The following is a 26,482-nucleotide window of genomic DNA, read 5'->3' as shown; positions in this document are numbered from 1 at the left end:
TAAACTTGCGTATATTATCAAGGTAATACCTTATATTCTGCTTTGCATTCTGCAGTTGATCCTCTTGTTCTGTGAGATTCTGCCTGTGAACCCCCTTCCCTGGCCCAGTAATCAAGGAGCCTCAATCCTCACCACTAACACCAGTGAGGGACATGCACATTGAGAGGATTACAAGTAGACACACAGTAAAGTACAATTTCCCTTAAGAGCACACACAGATCACAGTCAGTCTGGGGCTGGTTTCTCCCTCTCTCTCCAGATGCCCAATAAGACTCCCCACTAGCACAGCTATAGGCTTCAGATCTCAGCCGAGTGATCAAGCCAAAACCTCCAGCACCCACTCTTTCCAGCCAGTGCTTCGTGTCCCTGCCCAAGTAGCTGACACACACACACACACACACACACACACACACACACACACACACACACACACACACACACACACACACACACATACCTGGGAAAGGCTGGCACAGGTTCACTAGCTGTCCCCCCTTCTGCCTCGACTATACGGTAGCACCAGCTGCCACCAACCACTCTTATCACCTACTATAACGCCCTTCCAAAAGGGTGACCAATTCTACTGTATGATGTTACTATTATCCAAAGGGCAAGTGTGACCAGAACTTTTAAGGCTATTTAGGAGTGGCCTATACAGTATCACCAAATACATATGCAAGTACTTTAATAGCTTAAATATATCTAACAAACCAGCCACAATTAAAAGGTTTAAATAAAGTCTTTCAGATTTTCCCGATTAGGGGTCGCCACAGTGGAACTCCCGTCTGCTAATGATTGGCAGTGGATTTCTACGGTGCCACGGTGCCAGCCCAACACCCAACCTTCAAAGAAGGCGTGCCTATTCATGCACGCACATACCTGCATGTCTTTAATGTCACTCGACCACGGGGAGGACATGCAGACTCCACACAGAAGGTGTTCCAGCTGAGAATCGAATGGGAGAACCTCTTGCTGTGAGGCAACAACGCTAACCGCTGCATCACCGCTGCCATAATTAAAAGGTTTAAATATATATGTAATAAATAATAAAAGAACAAGACAATACTTAACTCAGCACAGTGACAACAGAGTTCAGAATCACAGGAAATACTTTAAAACAACATTGCAGGACAGTTTCAAATAAATACAGAAACATCTAGACTAATATTGCTTTATTCCTATTTATCTCTAAAATAAATACTGTGATCAAAGTCTTACTTACAGAGCAAAGACAAGTCCTGGTGAGAGGATTTTGTCAGATCCAAAATAAGATACATAATGCACTCACTTTATCTCTGAGATAGTTCTTATGTTACTATCAAACATTTCGGCTGGGTCATCTCAGATTACATCTTTCTTGTCACCTCTGCCTTGGTTCCCAGGCTAGGAGGAACCAACAGAATTTAATAGTTCTCTGTCAAAAATACTTATCTCTCAGATGTACAGCTTCTAGTTACTAGTATGTCACAGTGCAATACAAAACACTTTACATGTGAAACCTAGTAATTATCTCTGTTTCAAGACAATAGAAAGCAGCCCCTAGCACTAGACATCCTGTCTCTTACCTGAGATAAACCAACTTTATAGCACATCGTAAAACTCTTTACTTGTCTTCTGTGAGTTTGCAAGTTAACTCTGTATATTCCAGCCTTTACCGTCAATGCATACATTTGCATAGGCATGTAGTTTATACACACTTCTGCTCTTTTCCAGCAGAGTGCACTGTAGTTCCATTCTTAAAGGTCAGTACAGAACATATAGTTTTCTTACATTTGTAAGAAAAGCATACAAATCATATTACTATTCACAAATGACATAGAATTATTTACAAAATTCTAGATGGCTGGGCTTGCAGCCTTCACCCTGCCTATTCTGTATTACTTCAGCATTTGTCAGTCCCTCTGAGTAATTCTTATTTCTTAACCATATCCCCCTTTCTTTTATTTCCACCCTATTTTTAAACTCCACCTTAATTGTGTCCCACTCCCTAGCTATGTTTTCAGAAGTAATTTCTATCCTCTCAAATAGCTCCTGAATAATCTCCACTACCCATTCCTTAAATTCCTGTCTTTTCAACATATAGGTGGAAAGTGCCATTGTCTCACATTTATTTGATTATCTTGTGTTTTTATTTTAGTTATTATTGGCACATGATCCAAAATACTTACTGGGTGTGTATCAAGACCTTCAATTAAATGTACATGTTGTGAAATGTAAATTCTGTCTAGCCTACCACAGTTTTTCTGTTTTGGGGAATATGTATATTCACTCCAAACTCCCTTTACTGAATTCACATCTTCATGCCAAATATTTCATTAATTTCTTCAAAAAGCTACCCACCTTTTCTTATACTTTCTCTTCTTTGTCCCCAGACACATATTCACTGCTGCAAATAAAATTCCAGTCCCCATCTATAAGTAATACTCCTTGCTGAAAACTGATTATTTCTCCCAGAGTTTTCTTAAGCTCCATTATAGCAGTTTAAGTGGAATATAAGTATATGCCAGTGTAATCCTCCTCCCTTGCCAGCATTCCCACCCTGTAAAAACCCATTAATGTAATGCTAACACACCAAACTATATACATCTTCAAACATTGAAGTTTTACCATCCTGATATTTATTTATATTTATTTATTGCATTTAATTACCGGGGTAGACCACTGGGCCAGAAGAACCCATTTTCAGCGGATGCCCGGGGTGAAAAGCTCCACATTTAACACATGTAGACAAGAAATATGTTACAATGATATATAATACAACAGCAGCAAATATAACAACATTATGATTACGTACGCTGGATTGTTATCAGAGATAAAATTGGAGATGAACATTATGATTATTTACAGTAGATTGGTAACAGAAGGTGGAATGAAGACAAACAGCGAGGAAAATAGCATTTAGTCATGGAATGAAACTGTAAAATAAAGATAAATTAAATATTGAGTGAGATATGTAGCAGAGAAGAAGGAAAAACAGTGTGGTAATGTAGGCGTACTGCAGGCTCAGAGTGAGAGGAAAGAAAATGAGTAGGGGTGGTTGAGAGAAAGGGAGATTTGAGTGGTTATAGAAAGAGGAGGAGAAAGATAGTGAGAGGGTCAAGTTATGTGGCTCTTAGTAGAGGTGCCAAGTGCATAACCTCTGTGAGGAGACATGAATGTTAATGTTTTTTTTTAAAGTTAGAGGAGTTAGACATGGCTCTGAGTAGAGGGGGAGGTTATTGAAGTAGTTTAGAAACAGTAACAGAGTGGAGCATTTGACCATCAGAGAGTTTAGGTTTCTCAGTATTTAACAGCATTTTGTTCTCTGACCTGAGGTGACGATTGGGATGGTAGATGGTTATTATAGCAGTGAGAGATGGGCAGGCAGCTAGGAGGTAAATAAGTTTATGGGCAATAGTAAGTTGTAGGTATATTAGGTGATGAGGAAGTTCAAGCCAGTCTAGTTGCTGCAGTGTGGTGCAGTGGTGGGTGGAGAATTTGGCATTTATAGCAAATCTGGCAATTTTATTGTAACATGAGTTGAGTTTGGTTTTTAGAGAGGACTGGGTGTTGGTGAGGATGGGGGCACCATATAAAAAAAGTTGGAAGCAGAAATGATGAGGTGAGAGCCTTTCTTGCAATGGAATTTAGAAAGTAGTTTCACCTATAGAGGGCTCCTAGTTTTTAATGGGTTTTTCTGATATTATTGTGGATATGAAGGTCAAAGGTAAGGTTGTCATCAATGATAACACCTAGCAGTTTTGTACTGGGAACGACTTCAATGATGGTGTTATTTTGGGAATGGACAGAGAGTTCAGCTCTATTGACTGGGCTATATTTACTTGGGGTAAATATTAAAGAGTTTGGTTTTATTAGAGTTAAGGGCGAGATGGTTTTGTGACATCCAGGATTCAGTTGAGGTGAAGGCTTCTTGGGTAAGTTGTTGCAGTAGAGATGCAGATTTAGAAGAGCAGATAATAGTGGAGTCATCTGCTTATTGAATTACAGAGTAGTGGGAGAGAGAGAGGTGTGGAAGTCATTGATGAATATACTGAAAAGAAGGGGACCCAATATAGACCCCTGGGTTACCCCAGTATTGGTGTTGATAAAAGGGGAGAAGCATTGCTGCCAAATAGTAGACTGTTTCCTATTGGTTAGATAGTCAGTAAACCATTGAAGTGTAGGGGGAGAGATGCTCAATTTGGAGGAATAATAGGAAAAATGTCCCAAACTGACAGCCACACACAGACTAGATTTATGTAAGACTCATGGTGCAGTCTTTGCTTCTACTAAGTGCTTACTGGTTTTGTCTTATGTTTATAGCTCTCTCAGCTGGGAAAACCCATGAATGCTTTGAAAGAACATTATCTCCCAGCCAGTTTTTCTTCTTTTCTTCCCCCAGCCAAGCACTCTCCACCAGACTGTAACCAGTTTCTCTCTATCAGATTGCCTCCATGGATACATGAGAACCAGACAGCCAATTTCTTATTATCAGATTGCCTCCATGGAGACATGAGAACCGGACAGCCAATTTTTTATTATCAGATTGTCTCCATGGAGACATGAGAACCAGGCAGTCAGTTTCTCTTTTATCAGATTGTTTCCATGGAGACATGAGGTCCAGATACAGAATTCCTAGTATGCATACATTCATTTGCTAGAAAAAAGCATCATAATATTCAATATTCTTTTTCATTTACTTGCTTTCTCTTAAAACCTGTTACTAAATCAGCCCAAGGTCCTTAATATAGTCATTCCCCCATGCAGGAATGAGAAAAAGCACATTATTTTTTTCTTTTGTCATGCTCTTTTAACCAGGCTTTTTTTTTTACATTGCATTGCCTACATTTCATAAAACTGAACAAGAAGTAAGAGAAAAGGGAGAATGAAAGGGGAAAAACAGTAGCACCTATTTACAATCCCCATTACACTTAAAATAACTGAGAAAACATTATTTTATAGCATGCAAAGAAAAGCATACACCACAAAAATAGTACTGTTAAGAAAAAAGTTTTCTTTACTTACAGTTAACTTTCTCCCCTCTCTTCCCCTCCCCATAGCATTTTTCCAAACATTAATGACATGAAGTAGGGCATATACTTTAGAGTGCACCACAAGTCCAACAAATTCTGAAAAAGTCCAATATTTCCAGATTTTCTTGTTCTAAAACAATGAGTAACAAGGTCACACAGACAAACCAATCAGTAAGACCTAAAAGAAAGTCTAGCCTAGCTAGACTTTCCACTTTTGTCACTGCTTCATTTCCAATGTTCTCTGGATTTTAAAAGTCAGCTCTCATGCTCCCCTCCTTCTCTTCGACATTTTCCATTGAAACAGTGGAAAAGGTTTTACAGATACAGCCTTTTGTGGTCTTTATTACCAGAATAACAAGAAGGGGAATTTCTTTCTGTTTTACAGCTCACTTTTGGTTGGACTATTTTTTGTATTTCCTCCTTAGCACGTACTTCATCAAAAAATGATTTTGTTCCTCCAGTGAAAAATACCTCAAAGACAGCTGGCTACAGCAGTTTGAATCTCACACCTGCACCTCGATATTCTCTGAACAGTGGAATGAATTCACTCCTCTTCTGCCTGGTGTACAATGAGTAATCATTCTCCACAAACACTCTGCTGTCTCCCACTTTTAGTACTTTGTCCTTCTGCCACAGTTTTGTCAGAATCAACTCCTTCTGCTGGTAGGATTGCATCTTTACTATTAAAGGTCTAGATTGCTTTGTCATAGCCAGGTTTAGAGCATACACATGATGTGCCCTTTCAGCTAACATCTCCTGCTGTTAAATACCAGTCCATTTGCTTATTTGTGCTTTTATAAAATTAATGCAGTCTGTTCCTTCCAGCTTCTCTGGTATAGCTGAAACTCTCAGGTTTTCCCTACGTGCTCTGTCCTCTAATTCTGTTTTTTTTTTTAAATATTTCTTTCTGAGCAGTTTCATATTCAGCCAGTGTTTTCTTCATTTCAACTTGATTTTTTGCAGCTTTATCACCTCATCTGAAAATCTGTTAGAAGCTTCTTCCACTTTCCAGCCTTTTGTTGTTTGTGTTTATATACTCCATGAGTGTTTCATTTATTTTAACCAGGTCTTTGTGCAGTTGTCTTATATTTTCCTGTACGTTACTGGAAGTCATGTCTGGAGGCTGCATTGTTTTTGTGAACAGCTGCAGAACTTTCACCCATCAGTGTTTTGTTCTCACTTTTTTATAGCTGATTTTTTTTGTGCTTTGTATTTCTTTTTTCCTGGCATCCAGGCAGTACACTTACTAGCCAATTACTGAAATGTACCCATAAATACAAAGGTCTATTGTCCTTCTCTGTTGAGTTTCTGTTTTCACACTGGGAGAGCTGTAGTTAAGCTGTTTATTCAATGTGCAGCCATCTTGAAAGTCAGAGAGGATGGGAATGTTGGCCTGGTCCCTAACACCTGACTCTCACCCTGAAGCAGAACTGGTAATCTTGATTCTTGAGTAGGATGAAGTGGGTGTTAGTGCTCTTCCGTATCTTGGAAACTGCTGGCTCCAACTACTGTGGAATGACTGGGCTGACTGAGTGCAGCATAGGTGCCATTAGGTTTGGTCCAGTGGGGGTGAGGGTTAAAAAAATCCAAAATATGAGGGACTGCAGAAATTTGTAATGCAGAACTGTCAACGTCTTGTTTCCTAGAGGTATAATCAAAGGGATTTTTTTCTGGTGAATCAGGCTTGTCATTTTCCTTTAGTTGTTCCTGTTTAACTTTCCATCTTTCTGTTAGTTATAAAAGTGCTGAAGTTCATCATGCATGGCGGGGGGGTTATACTGGCAGCTCAGTTCTTCCCTAACATAAATTAGTCTCTGTTCTGCAACAGCTAATAATTAAGCCACTGATGTCTCTTTTAGCCTGGTGGAATCTGTTGACAATAGACCATAGGTTTGTAGACCATTTTGGTTCCAGTACCAGTTCTTCCTTGCCTTGTGTTTTATGTGCACATAGCCATTAACCTGTTTGTAGTTTTTAGGAGTCTGTTGAAATCCTTTCAAAGACCAAGTAGTCTGTCCTAGTCCTTTGGCCTGTTCATTGCTATGAGTACTTGTTTTTAAAATACCTTAAGATGTTGACAAACATGCATTTAAAAGCAAAGAAAACAAACTGTATTAACATTTTTTTTCATTTATATACATTATAATATATTTTCTCTTTTTAACTATCACCACGCCAACATTACATACTTTGTTCAATTCCTTTCTTCCCTTAAACCTCACTCCTCCTTCTGAACATTATTCTGCTTGTATTTCCCCACAATTCTAATTTATTTTATGTAATGTTCTCTTTTGCATTTCTAAAGGTTTCTCTGCCAGATGTTCTTCGTGTTTCACTGTTGCAGTCATTACATTTGGGTTATCTGCCTGTAGGTAGCCCTGAGCTGCCCTGATTATCATAGTCTTGGGTCCTGCATCAGATGCTGTCTCATCTTCCATGACCTTAGGGGTATAAAGCATGTAGCCAATGCCATTACATCAGTCTTTCTTGCCGTGCGGTGCCCAAAGCAGAAGCAGTTCGTAAGTGCTGATCGACCGACTCCTGAAATTTTCGTTTTTGAGTTTCAGAACCGAAGTCTTCAAAAAAGCTAAGTACCCAGTTGAGGATCCTTTTTCTTGCTCTAAACCGATGTCAGTAAAAGTTAACAATTGTATTACCTGTGGAAAGCAAATACCTCATAAAGATTTTCATTCATACTGCATTCCTTGCTTAGGCCAGACCACAACGTCCCTCGTTTTCAGTTTTGTGCCTTATTCAATCCTCAAACTATTTGTCGACGGTTCATTTTTGCTTCAAACTATTTCGGTACTCAGTTTAGTTATCCAGAAATGGCTTCGGTAAGCTACCCGACTACCAAAATTCCGAAAAAACGTAAAGATAGACAGACCGCATAGGTCCAAAACTGCCGACGGCGCTTCCGTTAAGCTAGTCTCACGTTCGCCGGTACTCAGTGAGGCGATTTCACAGCCCCTGATACCTGCTACTTCAGATTCGCAGGCCTCTACTGAGACCCATTCGGAGTCCGGTATGCCGCGAGATGCTTCTTCAACTATGGAACCTGCGGATGTCTCTTCCTTGGATGGGTCTGGAGCCGCTGTGCAGGCACTGGCTTCTGAGGGTGTATTCAGGCCTACAGACTTGCATTTCAAACCAACGCCATCTTCTTCAAGGCCTAAAACTTGACCCACGCCTGTAAAACCGATGTCCAAACCGCATGGTTATATCGCATATGCCTAAAAAACAAATGATAAGAATGGCTGAAGACCATATTACTTTAATTAGGGGAAGCCAGCCTACTCCCTCTAAGAGACCTAGAATTGATTTTCCTTTTGTCTCTTCTGATCAGGATTCTGAAATTTCTGTTTCTTCTGATTACCAAGATTTGCCCTTATCTACCTATGAGGATTCTGATGCAGAGGATTCCATTCCCTCTGCTTCTCCTCCAGAAGATTTTTCTTTTGGTGAAACCTTGCACACTCTTAGGGACCTTTTTCGCTGGGAAAGCCAGGATTACTCTGACTCCAAAAAGAGGCTTAGGGAATTCTTACTCCTACCTCAACATAGGCCTTTGGCTATCCCTCCTGTCCTGGACATTGTAGATGATGCCTTCTTGGAATCTAGCCTGGCCCCAGACACTTTACCTCCGGCTCGCAGGAAACCTGACAGGTATTACAGAGTACCTGACACTCACAAGTTCCTTTTCAAGAATCCTACTGCAGACCCTGAGATAATTTCCCAGGGACCTAAAGGCATTAAGGCTACTACTGCCAAAACCCCTACCCCCTCTGATAGAATTTCCAGGGCCTTGGACAGATGGGGTAAGAAGGTATACACTTCTGCTACTTTGGTCATTAGGGCCTTAAACTGCCAGTTTCATATGATAAAGTATCAGCAGCATATTATGGGACTACTTAAACAGAAAATGATGTTGATTCCTGACTGTGCTGAAAATAAAGAATTACAGGATTTAATGCATTCTGCTGAACAAGTTGGTAAACATACTTTGCAATGTAGTTTTGACTCTTTTGAAGCATACTGGGTCGGTTCTTAGAAGGTATGCTTGGCTTAAGGAGCAAGATTTGCCAGGTCATGTTAAAGCTAAATTATTGGATACTCCCTTAAACCAAGACTGCCTGTTTGGCAACAAAGCAGAAGAAGTCCTTAAAAAGATCCACGTAGACTACAGTCTTAAGGTACTCACAGGCCTAAGCAGTGGGGATCTTCCAGTTCCAAAGCTGGAAGTAGTAAGACACCCCCCTATGGAAAACTGTCACAATGATTTAACATTAAACCTTCCAAGCCCTGCTCAACTGCATGCTCCCTTAGGGGGAAAGATCATACTGCATGCAAAAAACTGGGAACTCATTACCCAGGACAAATGGGTTTTAAATATAGTTTCTAAGGATACAGATTCCACTTCCACACCTTACCAACCCCAAACCGTTGGCCAGATCTACCCCCAAATCAGTGGGTAGAGGCTGAACAGCAGGTTCTCTCTCTTCTAAGTATCAGGGCTGTCCAGCCTGTCCCAGCAGAAGAAAGGGGACAAGGTTTTTACTCAAGACTTTTCCTGGTACCCAGAAAAGACAACTCCTGGCGTCCTATCCTGGATCTCTCTTTTCTAAGCACCTTTTTGGTAATCCCAAAATTCAAAATGCTAACACTTTATCAGCTGCTTTCTATGCTAGGCAAAGATGCCTGGTTGGCAACCTTGGACTTAAAGGAAGCTTACCTGCACATTCCAATAAGAGAATCTTGCAAGAAATACGTACACTTCAGAGCAGGCTACATGCACTATCAGTTCTCTGCACTTCCCTTTGGCGTATGTACTGCGCCCAGGGTATTCACAAAGTGCCTAGCTCCAGTCATTGCATTTTGCAGGCAAAGAAATATTCATATATATCCATACCTGGACGATTGTCTAATTCAGGCAAAAAGCCAGGACATGCTACTAAAACATCTGGCATTTGTAAAGAAACTTCTAACCTCACTGGGGTACACCTTAAATGAAAAGAAAAGAAATCTCATCTAGTACCCTGCCAACAGATTGTATTCCTGGGAGCAAGCTTGAACACAACTTCCCAGATGGCTTACCTCACGCCAGAGAAACAAGTTTGACAGACTACTTCAAACTACTGGCCACAAAGACCCAGCTATCTGCAAGGAAAATCCTGCAAGCCCTGGGTTTCATGGCCTTTTGCATTCTACTAATTCCATATGCAAGACTGCATATGAGGAAACTACAATGGTGTCTAAAAAGCCTATGGTGTCAACATTCTCAGGACCTGGAATCAATGATTCCCATCATTCCTTGTATAAAGACAGAGTTCCTTTGGTGGGCAGAGGTATGCTACCACAACAAGGGACTGCCATTCATTCTACCCCCTGCCGCCCAAACCCTAACAACAGACGCATCAGACTGTGCATGGGGGGCTCACTTGGCAGGGCAGTGCATTCAGGGCAAATGGAACCCGAGTCAGATGCACCTGCATATCAATCAAAAAGGAATGTTAGCTGTACAGAATTCCCTAACAGCCTTCAAGGACCACATTCTTCTAGGACAATTATTGGTAAAGACAGACAACACCACTGTTATGTGGTACATAAACAAGCAGGGGGGAACCCACTCATATCCCCTCTGCAGACTAGCCGTGGCTCTGTGGAAAACAGCCTTGAGCTACCAAGTGCACTTACAAGCTCAGTTCCTGCCAGGCAAGTTAAATTCACTGGCAGATGACCTAAGCAGAAATCTCATGGACCCACACGAGTGGAAACTGGAACCAAAAGATATTCAACATTTTGAGAAACAAATGGGGGAACCCAGAGATAGACCTGTTTGCCTCCCCTCAGAACTACCAATTGGACAAATTCTGCACAAGGACTTCCCACATTCAAGCTTGGAAAGTGGATGCCCTAACCTTCACCTGGAAAAGGCTCTCAGTTTATGCTTTTCCCCCTCTGCCCCTTCTTTTGAAAGTTCTGCTAAAGCTCAAACAAGACAAAACAAGGACAATACTGATTGCACCAGACTGGCCACGCCAACACTGGTATCCCCTCTTGTGCAGTATGTCACTGCTGCAACCATGGCACCTGCTTCAAACTCCTTCCCTCCTGTCCCAGCAGGAGGGCCAGATTCTGCACCCCCAACTTTAGACCCTGAACCATGCAGCCTGGCTAATTCCCTGAGCTCTCCAATAGCATCCCTCAGTAAGCAGGTGCTAGATGTCATTTTGGAGGCAAGGAGGTGTAGTACTAGAAAATCCTATGCAGAATAGTGGAAAAGATACTGCTCCTGGAGCCAGACTCGAGGGATGGGCACAACAGTGCCCAGCTTACCGCATGTTCTTCAATAATTAACAGAGATGCTCCACAAGGGTCTTTCCTTCTCATCAATTAAAATTCATGCTTCAGCCATTTCAGCACATTATAATAATGAGACACCTCTCTTCTCTCACCCCCTGCTGAAACAATTCCTCAGAGGGGCCAACATTTTAAGACCACCCAGGAGAGCCCCTACTCCAGCCTGGGACCTTAACTTTGTATAGGAAAAGCTCACACCTCCTCCCTTTGAGCCAGCTACAACTGCAGAGTTGAAATTCCTTTCTTGGAAAACTATTTTCCTTCTAGCTATCACTTCAGCAAGAAGAGTGTCTGCACTACAGGCCCTCATGGCAGTGGAGCCCTTCATCATCTTCCATGCTGACAGGGTGTCCCTCAGGACCAGTCCTTCTTTTATGCCCAAGGTGGTATCCAGTGTGGCCCTTAATCAGTCCATTCATTTGCCTACCTTTTTTCCTAATCCACAGAACAAAGGAGAATGAATACTGCACACTTTGGATGTGCACAGACAACTAAGATTTTATTTGGACAGGACTAAGCCTCTCAGAAAAACTGCTAGTTACCTTTGCTGCAGGGGCAGAGGGGAAGGCCATCTCAAAGCAAACCATTTCTAAATGGATAGGCCATTGCATTCTTTTCTGCTATAAGCAACATGGAAAACCTGCCCCACAGGGGATAAGATCACATTCCACCATGGCTGCATCTACCTCTACAGCCTTTCTCAGAGGTGTCCCTACCAGGGACATCCTAGAAGCTGCTACCTGGAGCTCTGTACATACTTTCACCAAGCATTACCACTTGCCTATTTTTTCTAAATCCAGAGCTGGTTTTGTCACTGCAGTCTTGCAGGGCTTAATAGCTGGTCCTAATGCTCTCTAACTTCCTCCTCCCTTCCTTAAGTTTGGGAATCTACCCAAATGTAATGACTGCAACAGTGAAACACGAAGAACATAGTACAGTTGTGTACACTGTTGCAGTCCTGGTTACCCTCCCTCCAGCCCCCTGACTTCTCTTGGCTATACCTTGATTAGTGTATTTCAGCTTTCTGGTGTATTTGCTTTTTGTTGGAGGTGTAACCTTACATAACATTGCTTCCCATTTTGGGGGCACCTGACATCTGGGGCAAGAAAAACTGATGTAATGGCGTCGGCTGCATGCTTTATACCCCTGACGACGTGACGTCATGGAAGATGAGACAGCATCCGACGCATGACCCAAGACTTTGATAATCAGGCCGGCTGAGGGCTACCTGCAGGCAGATAACCCAAATGTAATGACTGCAACATTGAATACACTCGAACATCTACATTTATGGTAAGTGTACACAACTGTACTTTTTTATCTTGTTTACAATATTCAGTACATGAAATACGTTTGGTTTAGACTTTGATTTCCATTTTCTAGTAATTGCTTTTTTGGCTGCTAACAGAATTAAACTTAAGGCCTTACTGTGTTATGTGTAGGCAATTAAGATACTGTGTCCCAGCTCACAAGAATAATTTCTGTAGTTATGGCCATTTGCTAACCCATTATTTCTGACATTGAACTCTTTATGGGATTTTTTTAAAAACCTGCCAATTCATTACACTCACAAAACATATGTTCCAGTTACCTCTTTCTTCCCCATCACACCTCCAACATTTGTTATATACCCGTGGAAAATTTCTTTGAAGTCTTCTTGAGTATAAAAATACCTGTGCAAACACTTCTAAGCAGAAATGCCAAACCTTCTGGACTTTGTTGCATACGTGGGAGCCATACATATTTCCTCCCATTGTTCCCATGTGAAGTGCTTTTCCAGTTCCTTATTCCCCTGGGCACTTTGGTCTGTTCATTCCCTGGTGCAGCGGTTAAGTGAAGTGGTATAGGTTGCCATCATGTGCATGTGAGATCAGGGTTTTCTAGTAAGCCCTGTCCTTCTCTGTAATTACCCATTCATATCCATAGGGATGATGTGCAATGGGTGCTTGTGATGTATGTCTACTCCTACACTTGCAGTGTAACCAGATGATCCTTCCCGCCCTTGTAGACCACAACTTCCTTGTGATACATAGTCTGTCCCAGCATGCGTGGATATATGTTGCGCACTCTTCCACCCGAAAGGAAATTAAGTTAATTTCTGTCTTCCATCACAACAGCTCCAACTGGTATCTGGTTAGCATTTGAACTAAGGTTGTCTGGGTTGTAGTCAGAGCTTTATCCCTTCATGCCAAGAGAAGTGGCTTGCTTGTTACTTATGGTAAGGAATGGACTTTTATGTCCCTGTGTTTGACCACTTTCCTGTGTTTGGAATTGTTACCTAGTGAACCTGTTTTAAAGCTTGTAATACAAATTCTGTCCCTGCAGACTGCGTTTTATTCAGTGTGGATAAAGAGCGGATTATTTCCTTACATAGTACTGACATGTACAGTATCAGCTTCTAGTTTTATTAGTTCTGTTTTTGCTGCTTTTGGCTTTTTAGCTTTCATTTGGACTATTTCCCATCCTACAGCTCCTCTGTCTGGGTTAATAGTAGCTATCATTGCATACCTGTTAAAAGTCTACACATTTTTATGGAAAATGTACATTTATTTGCCTTCACTCTCCTCCACTTGGAGCATTCATTGCTTTTACTAAACCTTTTTGTACTGAGGCAGGTTTCAGGTTGACCAGACTTTTGTACCGCCTGTGATGTTTACTTGTACAATCTGTGTGTGCACTGTTATATGTTATGCCACAAAGTTTTAGAAATGAGGTGCCGGTAATTGCAGTACTAAGGTTTTAAAGATTGTTAAAGGTTCTCATTTTTTTTCCACAGCACGGACATTATGGACTGAACACTGGATTTGGCTGCATTCCCTGTAACTGTAACAAGGCTGGCTCTGTCTCAGAAGAATGTACAGACGAGGGCTATTGTCACTGTGTGCCAGGGGTCACTGGAAAGGGATGTAGTCGCTGTGCCCATGGTTACTATGGCTTTGGGGAAACTGGCTGTACACGTAAGCCTGATGCCATTTACTGTTTTAAGTGCACTGTTGGAATCTAATTGTTATCTGTTGATTTTTCTTTCTTTGTTTTGTTTTTTCAGAAAGACTGCAAGGCTGATCAGTTCTGTTTGTGAAGTAATTTTACTTTGTCAGATTTGTCTGTAGCAATAAACTTATCTGGCACAACACATGTATGTAGACCACAGTAAAATATTTTATTGGGTTATGTATTCAGCACTTGTTGAAAGGGAGTGAAACCACTGTATGCTCTTTAATCACAAATATTTTATAAACAGACTGCAACAGTTAAGTTATTGATGTACAGTTTCTTGTAGTAACATGGTAAGTTGGAGTCTAGGAATTAAAAATCATCTTTATAAATTATAAATCCAAACAGCAAAACAATGTATGGGAAAAGATCAACTGGTATGTAAAACACAGCAATGTAGAAAAGTCAAAAACACACCAGTTGTTCACGGTAGAGGTGATTTCAAAACTTTAATAAAATAGTAAAAAATGAAGAACAGGTAAGCGCTTTCGCATGTAGCTTCTTCAGACCTATTATCAAAGTAAAAACTCTAACCAGCTTTTAAACACCTTGTAACAGTTTCATCCAATCAATTGAAAAAGCATTAAACGTTGCTAAGCAACATGATTGCATTGAAAATGCCAATTAAATAAACCAATTAAGTCTGCTTACATTCATATTCCTAAAAACAACTAAATATTATAATGAATACAAAAATGCATATTCAATTAAATTAAATACTCATATCACCTATTACCTAATAATTCATAAAAACATTTAATCTATTTCATAAACTCAATAAATAAGAAAATGTACATATTAAAATTGCATAACTGCTCAACTAGTGCATGTTGATTTAAAAACAATCCATCTACCCTATCTCCTCTTTGTCAGCCTCTTTTTTAGGGGTCTTGCTCTCAGTGCGGGTTGTATCGAAACATGTTCATTAAGGCCAGGGGAATAATGTGCCCCTAGTCTAAAAATCCATTTCATCTCAGCATGATATGTCTTATTAACTATATCCCCCATCCTAACATCTTGATTCAAAACTTCAAATGCTAAAAACTTGAAATTGTGTCCCTCAGCGGATGTATTCATGTGTTTAGCTATTGCACTGTAGCTCATCCCTTTACGTGCACAATACAAATGGTCACGTATCCTCTCCCTTCGCTATTCGTCTTACCAACATAAAAACTGGAACAGGCTGTGCACTGTGCTAGATAAACAAGATTTTTAGTGTTACAGTCTGCTTCAGGAAAACGTGTAAATATTTTGTTGCAAGTGGGATGTGTGAATGTCCTAGACTCCTCTATACAATTGCAAAATGAACAATTATTGCATTTGACAGTACATGAAGAACTTGTTGTCTCATTGCTCATGCTGTGGATATTCTGAGAAAAACATAGTCTCTGGCGTAAAGATTTCTTATTTTTGTATCCAAATCTTGGCCTATCACCCACTACCCCGGCAATATCTGCACTGGTTCCTAAAATAGGCCAATGCCTATAGATGATCTCCCTGATGTCCCTTTCATCACTCGAAAAAGCTAGGCTAAAAAAGGGGGGCGTATTATCAACACTGTCAGTTGCGGATGTTAACATTCTATGTTGTAAAAAATATGGTTTGCCTCTACTGTGCCTCCACATTCTGACCTTGTTTTGTGTGTGATGTATCTCCTCCTCATGGTAGCCTCTGGATCTGAAGTCAGCATCTATCTGATTCAACCCTCTTTCAAACTTGTAATCATTACTGTGTAGGCAACTAACAATAAGGTTCTGACCTTCCAAAATGTTACGAAACATGTTACCCGGATGCATGCTGTTGTGGTGCACGTATGTGGGTCGATAGCATTCTTTTCTAAATAGTCTAGTCTCAATATTATTAGTTGCATCCTTCACTAGCAGAACATCCAAGAATTCAGTCTTCACATTCGACTGTTTGAATGTGAATTTCAAAAAATTTATGCTTGTGTTCAACATATGAACAAACTAGTATAGTTGTCAACTCCCCTCTCCTAAACATGAAAAGGTCGTCCACAAAACGTCTGTAGAAGGGCACATAAGCTCGATAGAGTTCAGACACATACATCACATCCTTCTCCCATGTGGACATAACCAAATTGGCATAGCTATTGGCACACGAGGTGGCCATAGCTACGCCTGAGGTCTGTAAGTAATAAATCTCATTGAATGTGAATGCATTATTTTCTAACACCATTTTCATCAATAAACATAGAAAATCAATGTGCCTAGAGTCATACATGCTCTTACTTAATAGTGCTCTTTTGACCATCTGAATACCTTCGTAATTTGGTATACTGGTAAAAAGAGATGTCACATCCATAGTAACAAACAAACCTACTTCCGTATTCACATTCTCATCAACAAAGGTACGTAATTCTTGCAAAAAGTGTTTGCTGTCAGTCAACACCGACTTGCACTCAGATAAAACAGGTTTAAATTTTTTGTCTAAATAGACGGAAATGGGTTCGGTGGTCCACCCACTCCCTGCGACGATCGGTCTAAAGGGAGGGTGTAACGCATCCTTGTGCACTTTGGGCAAACCGTTCAGAATGGGTATTTTTGGGTACTCGACCAAAAAATAATTAAAAAGCTTCATCATTACAAGTGAATTCTCTAAACAATCCCTAAGTGAGCTGATGACATACTCACTAATTTTCAGAATTTCATCTTTGTCTATCACCCTATAGGTATTAGTATCTGAAAGCATCTGGTTCATACTGTCCACATAGAAACATCTGTCCATCACAACTATTTGACCATCTTTGTCAGCTGGTCTGATAGTTATATTACTGTCATTCTGCAAACTGTGCATCGCTTGGTTTTTATGTCTAGATAAATTAACAAAACCCTTCCTTCTTTTTCCATTATTCAGCAGCTCATATATATCTTTTTCACACATTTTTATAAATGTTTCAATGGTAGGATGTTGTTGGAGTACACAGTTACTAGGTTTTTTAAAAAATATAATTAACTCTAGAATTATCATGCTCATAAGTATCATGAAAAACAAGTTTCAGTGAGACATTATGCATATACAGTCTCAAATCAGTTAATGTCTCCGACAAGTCAGCACACTGAGCAGGGATAAAAGACAAACCCTTAAGTACCTGCAATTCCATGTCAGTCAATACTCTGCTCAAAATATTCCAAACTAAATCACTTAATCCTGTTTCCACATCGATGTTAGTGTGTTCATGCCCAGTTCTGACCCTGTAAACCTCCGTTTGCTCTTGGGACGGTTGTTCAAACCTTCTACCGATCGTTTCCTGTTTTGTCTGTAGGGCAATGGTAAATTGTGAAAAACCTGTGTCTGTGCTCCTTCCATTTCTTTCCTACGTAAATTGGTTGTTCAGAAGAAGAAAAAAATACAACGTGACACTAATGATTTCACGAACAATAATGTGTTTACATGGCCAAGAGAAAGGAATGATACAAACATGAATGAACGTTTGAACCCTGCCCAAAATCGACATGAACAGTATGTACAAAGGAGAAGGGTTAATTCTAATAAGAACAGCCCTGACACATCTAACGTTCTGAGTCAGGTGCCTACATCAAACATGACTGTTATAGCCTCTAGTAGCAGCAAAAAGGAACTGGCAACAGTGGGGTTATCTAATGCCTCAATACAGAACGTGCAAGTTACAGGAACTTTGAGTGAGGCAAACAGAATGCACAATGAAGAACCTGTGGTACGTAGGAAAGAAATGGAAGGAGCACAGACAAAGGTTTTTCCCAATTTACCATTGCCCTACAGACAAACGTAGTAGCTATGTACCTCAACAACATCCTACCATTGAAACATTTATAAAAATGTGTGAAAAAGATATATATGAGCTGCTGAATAATGGAAAAAGAAGGAAGGGTTTTGTTAATTTATCTAGACATGAAAACCAAGTGATGCACAGTTTGCAGAGTGACAGTAATATAACTATCAGACCAGCTGACAAAGGTGGCAGGGAGCGGATGGACCACCGAACCTATTTCCGTCTATTTAGACAAAAAATTTAAACCTGTTTTATCTGTGTGCAAGTCGGTGTTGACTGACAGCAAACACTTTTTGCAGGAATTACGTACCTTTGTTGATGAGAATGTGAATACGGAAGTAAGTTGTTTGTTACTATGTATGTGACATCTCTTTTTACCAGTATACCAAATTGCGAAGGTATTCAGATGGTCAAAAGGGCACTATTAAGTAAGAGCACGTATGACTCTAGGCACATTGATTTTCTATGTTTATTTATGAAAATGGTGTTAGAAAATAATGCATTCACATTCAATGAGATTTATTACTTACAGACCTCAGGCGTAGCTATGGACTATTTAGAAAAGAATGCTATCGATCCACATACGTGCACCGCAACAGCATGCATCCGGGTCACATGTTTCTTAACATTTTGGAAGGTCAGAACCTTAGGGTTAGTCACCTACACAGTAATGATTACAGTTTTGAAAGAGGGTTGAATCAGATAGATGCTGACTTCAGATCCAGAGGCTACCATGAGGAGGAGATACATCACACACAAAACAAGGTCAGAATGTGGAGGCACAGTAGAAGCAAACCATATTTTTTACAACATAGAATGTTAACATCCACAACTGACAGTGTTGATAATACGCCCCCCCTTTTTTAGCCTAGCTTTTTCGAGTGATGAAAGGGACATCAGGGAGATCATCTATAGGCATTGGCCTATTTTAGTAACCAATGCAGATATTGTCGAGGTAGTGGTTGACAGGCCAAGATTTGGATACAAAAATAAGAAATCTTTACGCCAGAGACTATGTTTTTCTCAGAATATCCAATGAGACAACAAGTTCTTCATGTACTGTCAAATGCAATAATTGTTCATTTTGCAATTGTATAGATGAGTCTAGGACATTCACACATCCCACTTGCAACAAAATATTTACACATTTTCTTGAAGCTGACTGTAACACTAAAAATCTTGTTTATCTAGCACAGTGCACAGCCTATTCCAGTTTTTATGTTGGTAAGACGAATAGGTGCCTAAGGGAGAGGATACGTGACCATTTGTATTGTGTACGTAAAGGGATGAGCTATAGTGCAATAGCTAAACACATGAATACATCTGCTGAGGGACACAATTTCAAGTTTTTAGTATTTGAAGTTTTGAATCAAGATGTTAGGATGGGGGATATAGTTAATAAGACATATCATGCTGAGATGAAATGGATTTTTAGACTAGGGGCACATTATTCCCCTGGCCTTAATGAACATGTTTCGATACAACCCGCACTGAGAGCAAGACCCCTAAAAAAGTGGCTGACAAAAAGGAGAGAGGGTAGATGGATTGTTTTTAAATCAACATGCACTAGTTGAGCAGTTATGCAATTTTAATATGTACATTTTCTTATTTATTGAGTTTATGAAATAGATTAAATGTTTTTATGAATTATTAGGTAATAGGTGATATGAGTATTTAATTTAATTGCATGTGCATTTTTGTAGTCATTATAATATTTAGTTGTTTTTAGGAATATGAATGTAAGCAGACATAGTTGGTTTATTTAACTGGCATTTTCAATGCAATCATGTTGCTTAGCAACGTTTAATGCTTTTTCAGTTGATTGGATGAAACTGTTTCAAGGTGTTTAAAAGCTGGTTAGAGTTTTTACTTTGATAATAGGTCTGAAGAAGCTACATGCGAAAGTGCTTACCTGTTTATTTTTTACTATTTTATTAAAGTTTTGGAACCACCTCTACCGTGAACAGCTGGTGTGTTTTTGACTTTTCTACATCTTTATAAATTAATATGTTCCTGGTATACTGAGAGGGTGATAGGACGCATTCTGTTATGATCTTTTTTTGGTCTTACTGTTCCATAAACTTTGTGATGGCTTAAACACTTCATGGTTTTAGTATAGGAAATGCTAGGTACATAACTGCACAAACAGCATGTTCTGCCATGTTCGAGGTTTGCTTCCTCTCACTTCAAGGACGAATTTAAAGATGTTCTTCAAAATTAGACTTGGGTTGATAAACTGTAATAAATATTAAAGCCTTTTACTGCATAGTCTGATATGATGTGAAATGTGTTCATAACAGATTAACAAAAGTCAGCCTGTAGATCCACTAGAATGTTATTCTGCTCCTGAAGTGCATGAAATGTGTTCATAACATTAACAAAAGTCAGCCTGTAGATCCCCTAGAATGTTACTCTGCTCCTGAAGTGCATGAAATGTGTTCATAACATTAACAAAAGTCAGCCTGTAGATCCTCTAGAATGTTATTCTGCTCCTGAAGTGCATGAAATGTGTTCATAACATTAACAAAAGTCAGCCTGTAGATCCTCTAGAATGTTATTCTGCTCCTGAAGTGCATGAAATGTGTTCATAACATTAACAAAAGTCAGCCTGTAGATCCTCTAGAATGTTATTCTGCTCCTGAAGTGCATGAAATGTGTTCATAACAGATTAACAAAAGTCAGCCTGTAGATCCTCTAGAATGTTATTCTGCTCCTGAAGTGCATGAAATGTGTTCATAACAGATTAACAAAAGTCAGCCTGTAGATCCCCTAGAATGTTATTCTGCTCCTGAAGTGCATGAAATGTGTTCATAACATTAACAAAAGTCAGCCTGTAGATCCTCTAGAATGTTATTCTGCTCCTGAACTGCATGAAATGTGTTCATAACAGATTAACAAAAGTCAGCCTGTAGATCCCCTAGAATGTTATTCTGCTCCTGAAGTGCATGAAATGTGTTCATAACATTAACAAAAGTCAGCCTGTAGATCCCCTAGAATGTTATTCTGCTCCTGCAAAATGCATGAAATGTGTTCATAACATTAAAAAATGTCAGCCTGTAGATCCTCTAGAATGTTATTCTGCTCCTGAAGTGCATGAAATGTGTTCATAACAGATTAACAAAAGTCAGCCTGTAGATCCCCTAGAATGTTATTCTGCTCCTGAAGTGCATGAAATGTGTTCAAAACATTAACAAAAGTCAGCCTGTAGATCCTCTAGAATGTTATTCTGCTCCTGAAGTGCATGAAATGTGTTCATAACAGATTAACAAAAGTCAGCCTGTAGATCCTCTAGAATGTTATTCTGCTCCTGAAGTGCATGAAATGTGTTCATAACATTAACAAAAGTCAGCCTGTAGATCCCCTAGAATGTTATTCTGCTCCTGAAGTGCATGAAATGTGTTCATAACATTAACAAAAGTCAGCCTGTAGATCCTCTAGAATGTTATTCTGCTCCTGAAGTGCATGAAATGTGTTCATAACAGATTAACAAAAGTCAGCCTGTAGATCCTCTAGAATGTTATTCTGCTCCTGAAGTGCATGAAATGTGTTCAAAACATTAACAAAAGTCAGCCTGTAGATCCTCTAGAATGTTATTCTGCTCCTGAAGTGCATGAAATGTGTTCATAACAGATTAACAAAAGTCAGCCTGTAGATCCCCTAGAATGTTATTCTGCTCCTGAAGTGCATGAAATGTGTTCATAACATTAACAAAAGTCAGCCTGTAGATCCTTTAGAATGTTATTCTGCTCCTGAAGTGCATGAAATGTGTTCATAACATTAACAAAAGTCAGCCTGTAGATCCTCTAGAATGTTACTCTGCATTTTGAAGTGCATGAAATGTGTTCATAACATTAATAAAAGTCAGCCTGTAGATCCTCTAGAATGTTATTCTGCTCCTGAAGTGCATGAAATGTGTTCAAAACATTAACAAAAGTCAGCCTGTAGATCCCCTAGAATGATATTTTGCTCCTGAAGTGCATGAAATGTGTTCATAACAGATTAACAAAAGTCAGCCTGTAGATCCCCTAGAATGTTATTCTGCTCCTGAAGTGCATGAAATGTGTTCAAAACATTAACAAAAGTCAGCCTGTAGATCCCCTAGAATGTTATTCTGCTCCTGAAGTGCATGAAATGTGTTCATAACATTAACAAAAGTCAGCCTGTAGATCCTCTAGAATGTTATTCTGCTCCTGAAGTGCATGAAATGTGTTCATAACATTAACAAAAGTCAGCCTGTAGATCCCCTAGAATGTTATTCTGCATTCTGAAGTGCATGAAATGTGTTCAAAACATTAACAAAAGTCAGCCTGTAGATCCCCTAGAATGATATTTTGCTCCTGAAGTGCATGAAATGTGTTCATAACAGATTAACAAAAGTCAGCCTGTAGATCCCCTAGAATGTTATTCTGCTCCTGAAGTGCATGAAATGTGTTCAAAACATCAACAAAAGTCAGCCTGTAGATCCTCTAGAATGTTATTCTGCATTCTGAAGTGCATGGTCAGTGTTTTTGCCACCTTCTCTCATCTTTATCAGCAGTGTCATTGAAAAAACACCATAATGAATGTTTGCAAAAAAAGAGTACTGTATGTTGTATTGTTTTATTTCTTGGTTCATGTCACTTGCATGGTTTGTAATTGTAGCAGTTGTCTGTTTGCCTTAAAAAAAACTATAGGTGCAGTATTCAGATAAAATGTTATGTGGTTTTGACTGGGAAAAGACTTAAGCCAAGTGGTTTATAATTTTTATGTGTAAGTTTTTGTGGATTTGAAATCTTTTTAGACTAGTGTAACAATATTGCATGTGAACATACACTGAAGTTAAACAAAAATGCTGAATCTCATTCAGTCAGACATGCTGTGAGCTGTTTATGCAGTTGAAGCTTGTTTGAAGTGTGGTTTAGTAGATGCCTTATTTTTATGCTTTATGGTGTGTGTAGCTGCAGTTAGATAAGGGTGAGTAGGTTGTGCTTAAGTACTTGGATGAGTGGCATATTCATGGTCTTGTTTACAATTTACCATAAAGTACTTGGATGCATTTTCCATGATGTGCCTTGCTTTGGTTAGGCTAGAACATATATTAATTGGCTGTGGAGTTCTTTATCTTCTCTGGTTATCAGTCCTGTTCTGCTTGTGTGCTTGTATGCTGATCAGCATATTCAACCTGGTGTAGCATTGTTTTAACAGCATAGTGTCTTCAGTGCCACTCTTCGATTATGATTTCTGTTTAATGTAGGCATTAGGTATATAGTTGCATGCTGCTGAATACTGATTAATGTTGAAGTGGTATTCTTTTGTGTTGGTGATTGTCTTGTGCCATATTTTGTTTCCAGTGGATATTCTTCATAGTCAGTGTTGCAGTACTGATTCTTGGGTCTTCCTGCCATGCAAAAGCCTGTTACCAACCCAATTTCCAGAGTCTTTGCATCATCCCTAGCCAAAAGATGTCTGACAACCGACATCTGGATGTCAGGTTTTAAGAAGAGTGTCTGTCTGCACCATCTTCAGTTCTTTCTAGCAATGCAATCTGAAGCATTTCAGATGTGTACAGAATTCGAGCAGTCCGTCACTTAACTCGTTTTTTTCTAGAGAGCCTCTTCTTCCAATCAGATAAGTGGCCCATTAGGGAAATTGCTCTGTTAATTAATTTAACGTTCAAAAAAAGTTAACAGTTTCTTGAAGTGTGGGAAGCAAATCCTGCATGAAGATTTTCACTTGTTTTGTCTGTTCTAACTGGGACCTCAGCACGACATCTCTAATTGTCCTGACTGGGCAAAATTTTGTGTAAAAACCCTTAAATGTAGGGATGAGTTATTAACTGCGTATATGGAGTGTTCCTGTTTAGTTTCCTAAGTGGCATCACACTCCACTCCTACCACATGGCTTCCGCAAACTTCAGGGTTGGCGAGCACCATTCTAGTGAAACAGAAAGTACAAGGAACCTGATGTTACTGAGAAAGCTTTGACTCTAATCTATAAGTCGACCAATGACCCAGGTGTGGTACAGCCCCCTGGACCAGAGACTCCTAGGCCCAAACTCTGGAGCGGTTCCTCTGGAGGCTGCCATAGTTAATGGCCTGCCTACAGGTGTTACCGCACTGGTCAGGATTGGGGTCAATCAGCAGGCTTCAGCTTCTGACCTCTGAGTTGTGGGTCTCGAGGTAGACATCCTGTCTACCTCGACTAACGAAAACTTAACCAAAAGTCATGGTCAGACAATCGCAACTTCAGGACCCTCCCCCTATTAATCAGATATCCAAACAAAAGAGAATCACCTCTTTTCTTTCACCCCTTTCCTCTAACCCCTTCTTTGCAGACCTCTTTAAAAATAGCTAAGGAATTTGTGGCCTTCATGAGAGCCAGAGAGCCCTCTCCTACTTTTGCTACTGAATCTTCCCCCTCCGCAGGGAGGCAGTCTTTCCAGAAGATGAAGATTCCTGAAGTGCTGAAGATGAGGAATTTGCTGGACATTTGCCCCCACAAACTTACCCAGATTCAGACTCTTACACCCTCTTTTCCACCGTCCACCTCCCCACAGGACCTTTCTTTCACGGATACCCTTCATAGAATGAAGGAGGCTTTCAGCTGGGCAAGCAAGCATTTTGTCAAAACTCAGACCCATTACAGGGAACTGCCAAGTTTGCCTTCTCCTGGGCCACTGGTCATCCCTGCTGTGCACTTACTATTGGATGATGTCTTTGAAGACAATGCTTTACATCCTGATTCTTTACCACCTGCTACTAGGAAACCAGACAGATTTTACAGAGTGTTTGAGTCTCACAAGCACCTGTAAAAAAATCCAAAGACTAACCCTTCAGTAGTCTCTACTGAATCCACAAAAATTGTATCTAAGGGACCAACCAGACATCCCTTGCCTAGTGATAGGGGACACGGACTGTTTGACAGATATGGTAAGAAGTCTTATACCACTGACACCCTTAGAATGACAGCATTAAATTCCCAGTTCTGTATGCTAAAGTATCTTGAATTTCTCCAAGACAAAATTATAGCTAAAGTGACCTTTGTTGTGGACAGAACCTTACCAAAGGGGATTCAGTAGACAGCACTAGAAGCTTTAAAAGGCTCCAGACACTCCCTAAAGTGTGGCTGTAATGCCTTAGATGCATTTTGCAGAGCAGCTGCCACAGGTTCTGTCATCTTTAGACATGCATGGCTTAGGATCCATTCCCTGTCAGATCAGGTCAAGGCTGAATTATAAGATGCTCTGTTACACAAAGAATTCCTTTTCAAACCTCCACCTAAACAGGTTTTCGAGAATCTGGATAAGAAAGGAAAGCAAATAAAAACTGTGAAGGAATTTTATCTGTCTCCATTACCAAGGCATAGTGAATTAACTCTGAAAGCCTTGGCCTTTTCCCTTGACAAGGCAAAGGGAGACTTCCCTGTGGCTAGAGACCCAAGCAGTTCAGGAGGTGGCAACCAGAACAGTTGCACAAAACGGGTAGCTCCAAAGAGACCACACAGCACAGAGACTAGCTGTGAGTATGTTCAACCCCAGCCTCCCCTACACCTAAACGTCATGTCTTCCAAATGTCTGGCTGGAAAACTCTCTTCCTTCCTAAAACAATACATAACCATCACAAGGGACCAATGGGTCCTCATCATAATAGAAAGTGGGTACTACAACCAGTTCAAAGAAATCCCACCCTTCTTGGGCATTCCAAGATCACCAAAAGAACAGGAAAGCCTCTTACCACCTAAGCTTGGGGAACTATTCACCAAGAATTCATTCAGCCTGTTCCTCCAGTTCTAGGCCTTCTACTCATTGATGTTTCTAGTTCCAAGAAAGGAGGGCACAGAGTCCCATCTTAGACCTGTCAAAACTAAACAGATTTCTTAGCATCCTAAAGTTCAAAATGCATATTTTACAAAAATGACGTCCCATGCTCATCCAAGATGTCCTCATGGTCACTCTAGACCTAAAAGCTTCTTACCTTTATGTCCCCATAGCAGACAGTCATTGAAAATACCTAAGATTTGTAGCAACAAGCTTTCACTTCCAGTTCTGTGCTTTACCATTTTGGCTGTTCACTGCTCCCATAATACTCACAAAATGCTGAGCTCCTCTATTCGCACATTGCAGAACTCTGGGAGTTCATATTTACCCCTGCTTGGACAACTGTCTCATTCAAGGAAAATCCACTGCAGAGACCCTAGACACCTTAAAATAACTGCAGACTGCTTTCAGAAGGTAGTTCTCACCTTAAGTCTTCAAAAGTCACAAACTCTACCCCAAATAAGGATCCTCTCTCTGGGAGCCATCAGATATTCACCCCCAACAGAACAGAAAGCCTTTGTTCCCCAGAATAAGATCTCCTTCCTGACTAAT

At 40.1% G+C, this 26,482-nt stretch overlaps 1 protein-coding gene across 1 annotated transcript in view; it reads left to right on the top strand.

The window, feature by feature from the left end:
• LAMA1 (laminin subunit alpha 1) overlaps nt 1-26,482 on the top strand; it is a 3,417,884-nt gene that overhangs the window by 782,377 nt on the left and 2,609,025 nt on the right. The window contains exon 14 of the mRNA XM_044066516.1: nt 14,149-14,329. Coding sequence (XP_043922451.1) covers nt 14,149-14,329 — 181 coding nt within the window. The remainder of the gene's footprint in view (nt 1-14,148; nt 14,330-26,482) is intronic.

Source organism: Protopterus annectens, chromosome 3.part1 (assembly GCF_019279795.1).
Source record: "Protopterus annectens isolate FY-2018-M chromosome 3.part1, PAN1.0, whole genome shotgun sequence".
NCBI lineage: Eukaryota > Metazoa > Chordata > Ceratodontiformes > Protopteridae > Protopterus > Protopterus annectens.
This window is presented reverse-complemented; position numbering and strand designations above follow the sequence as displayed.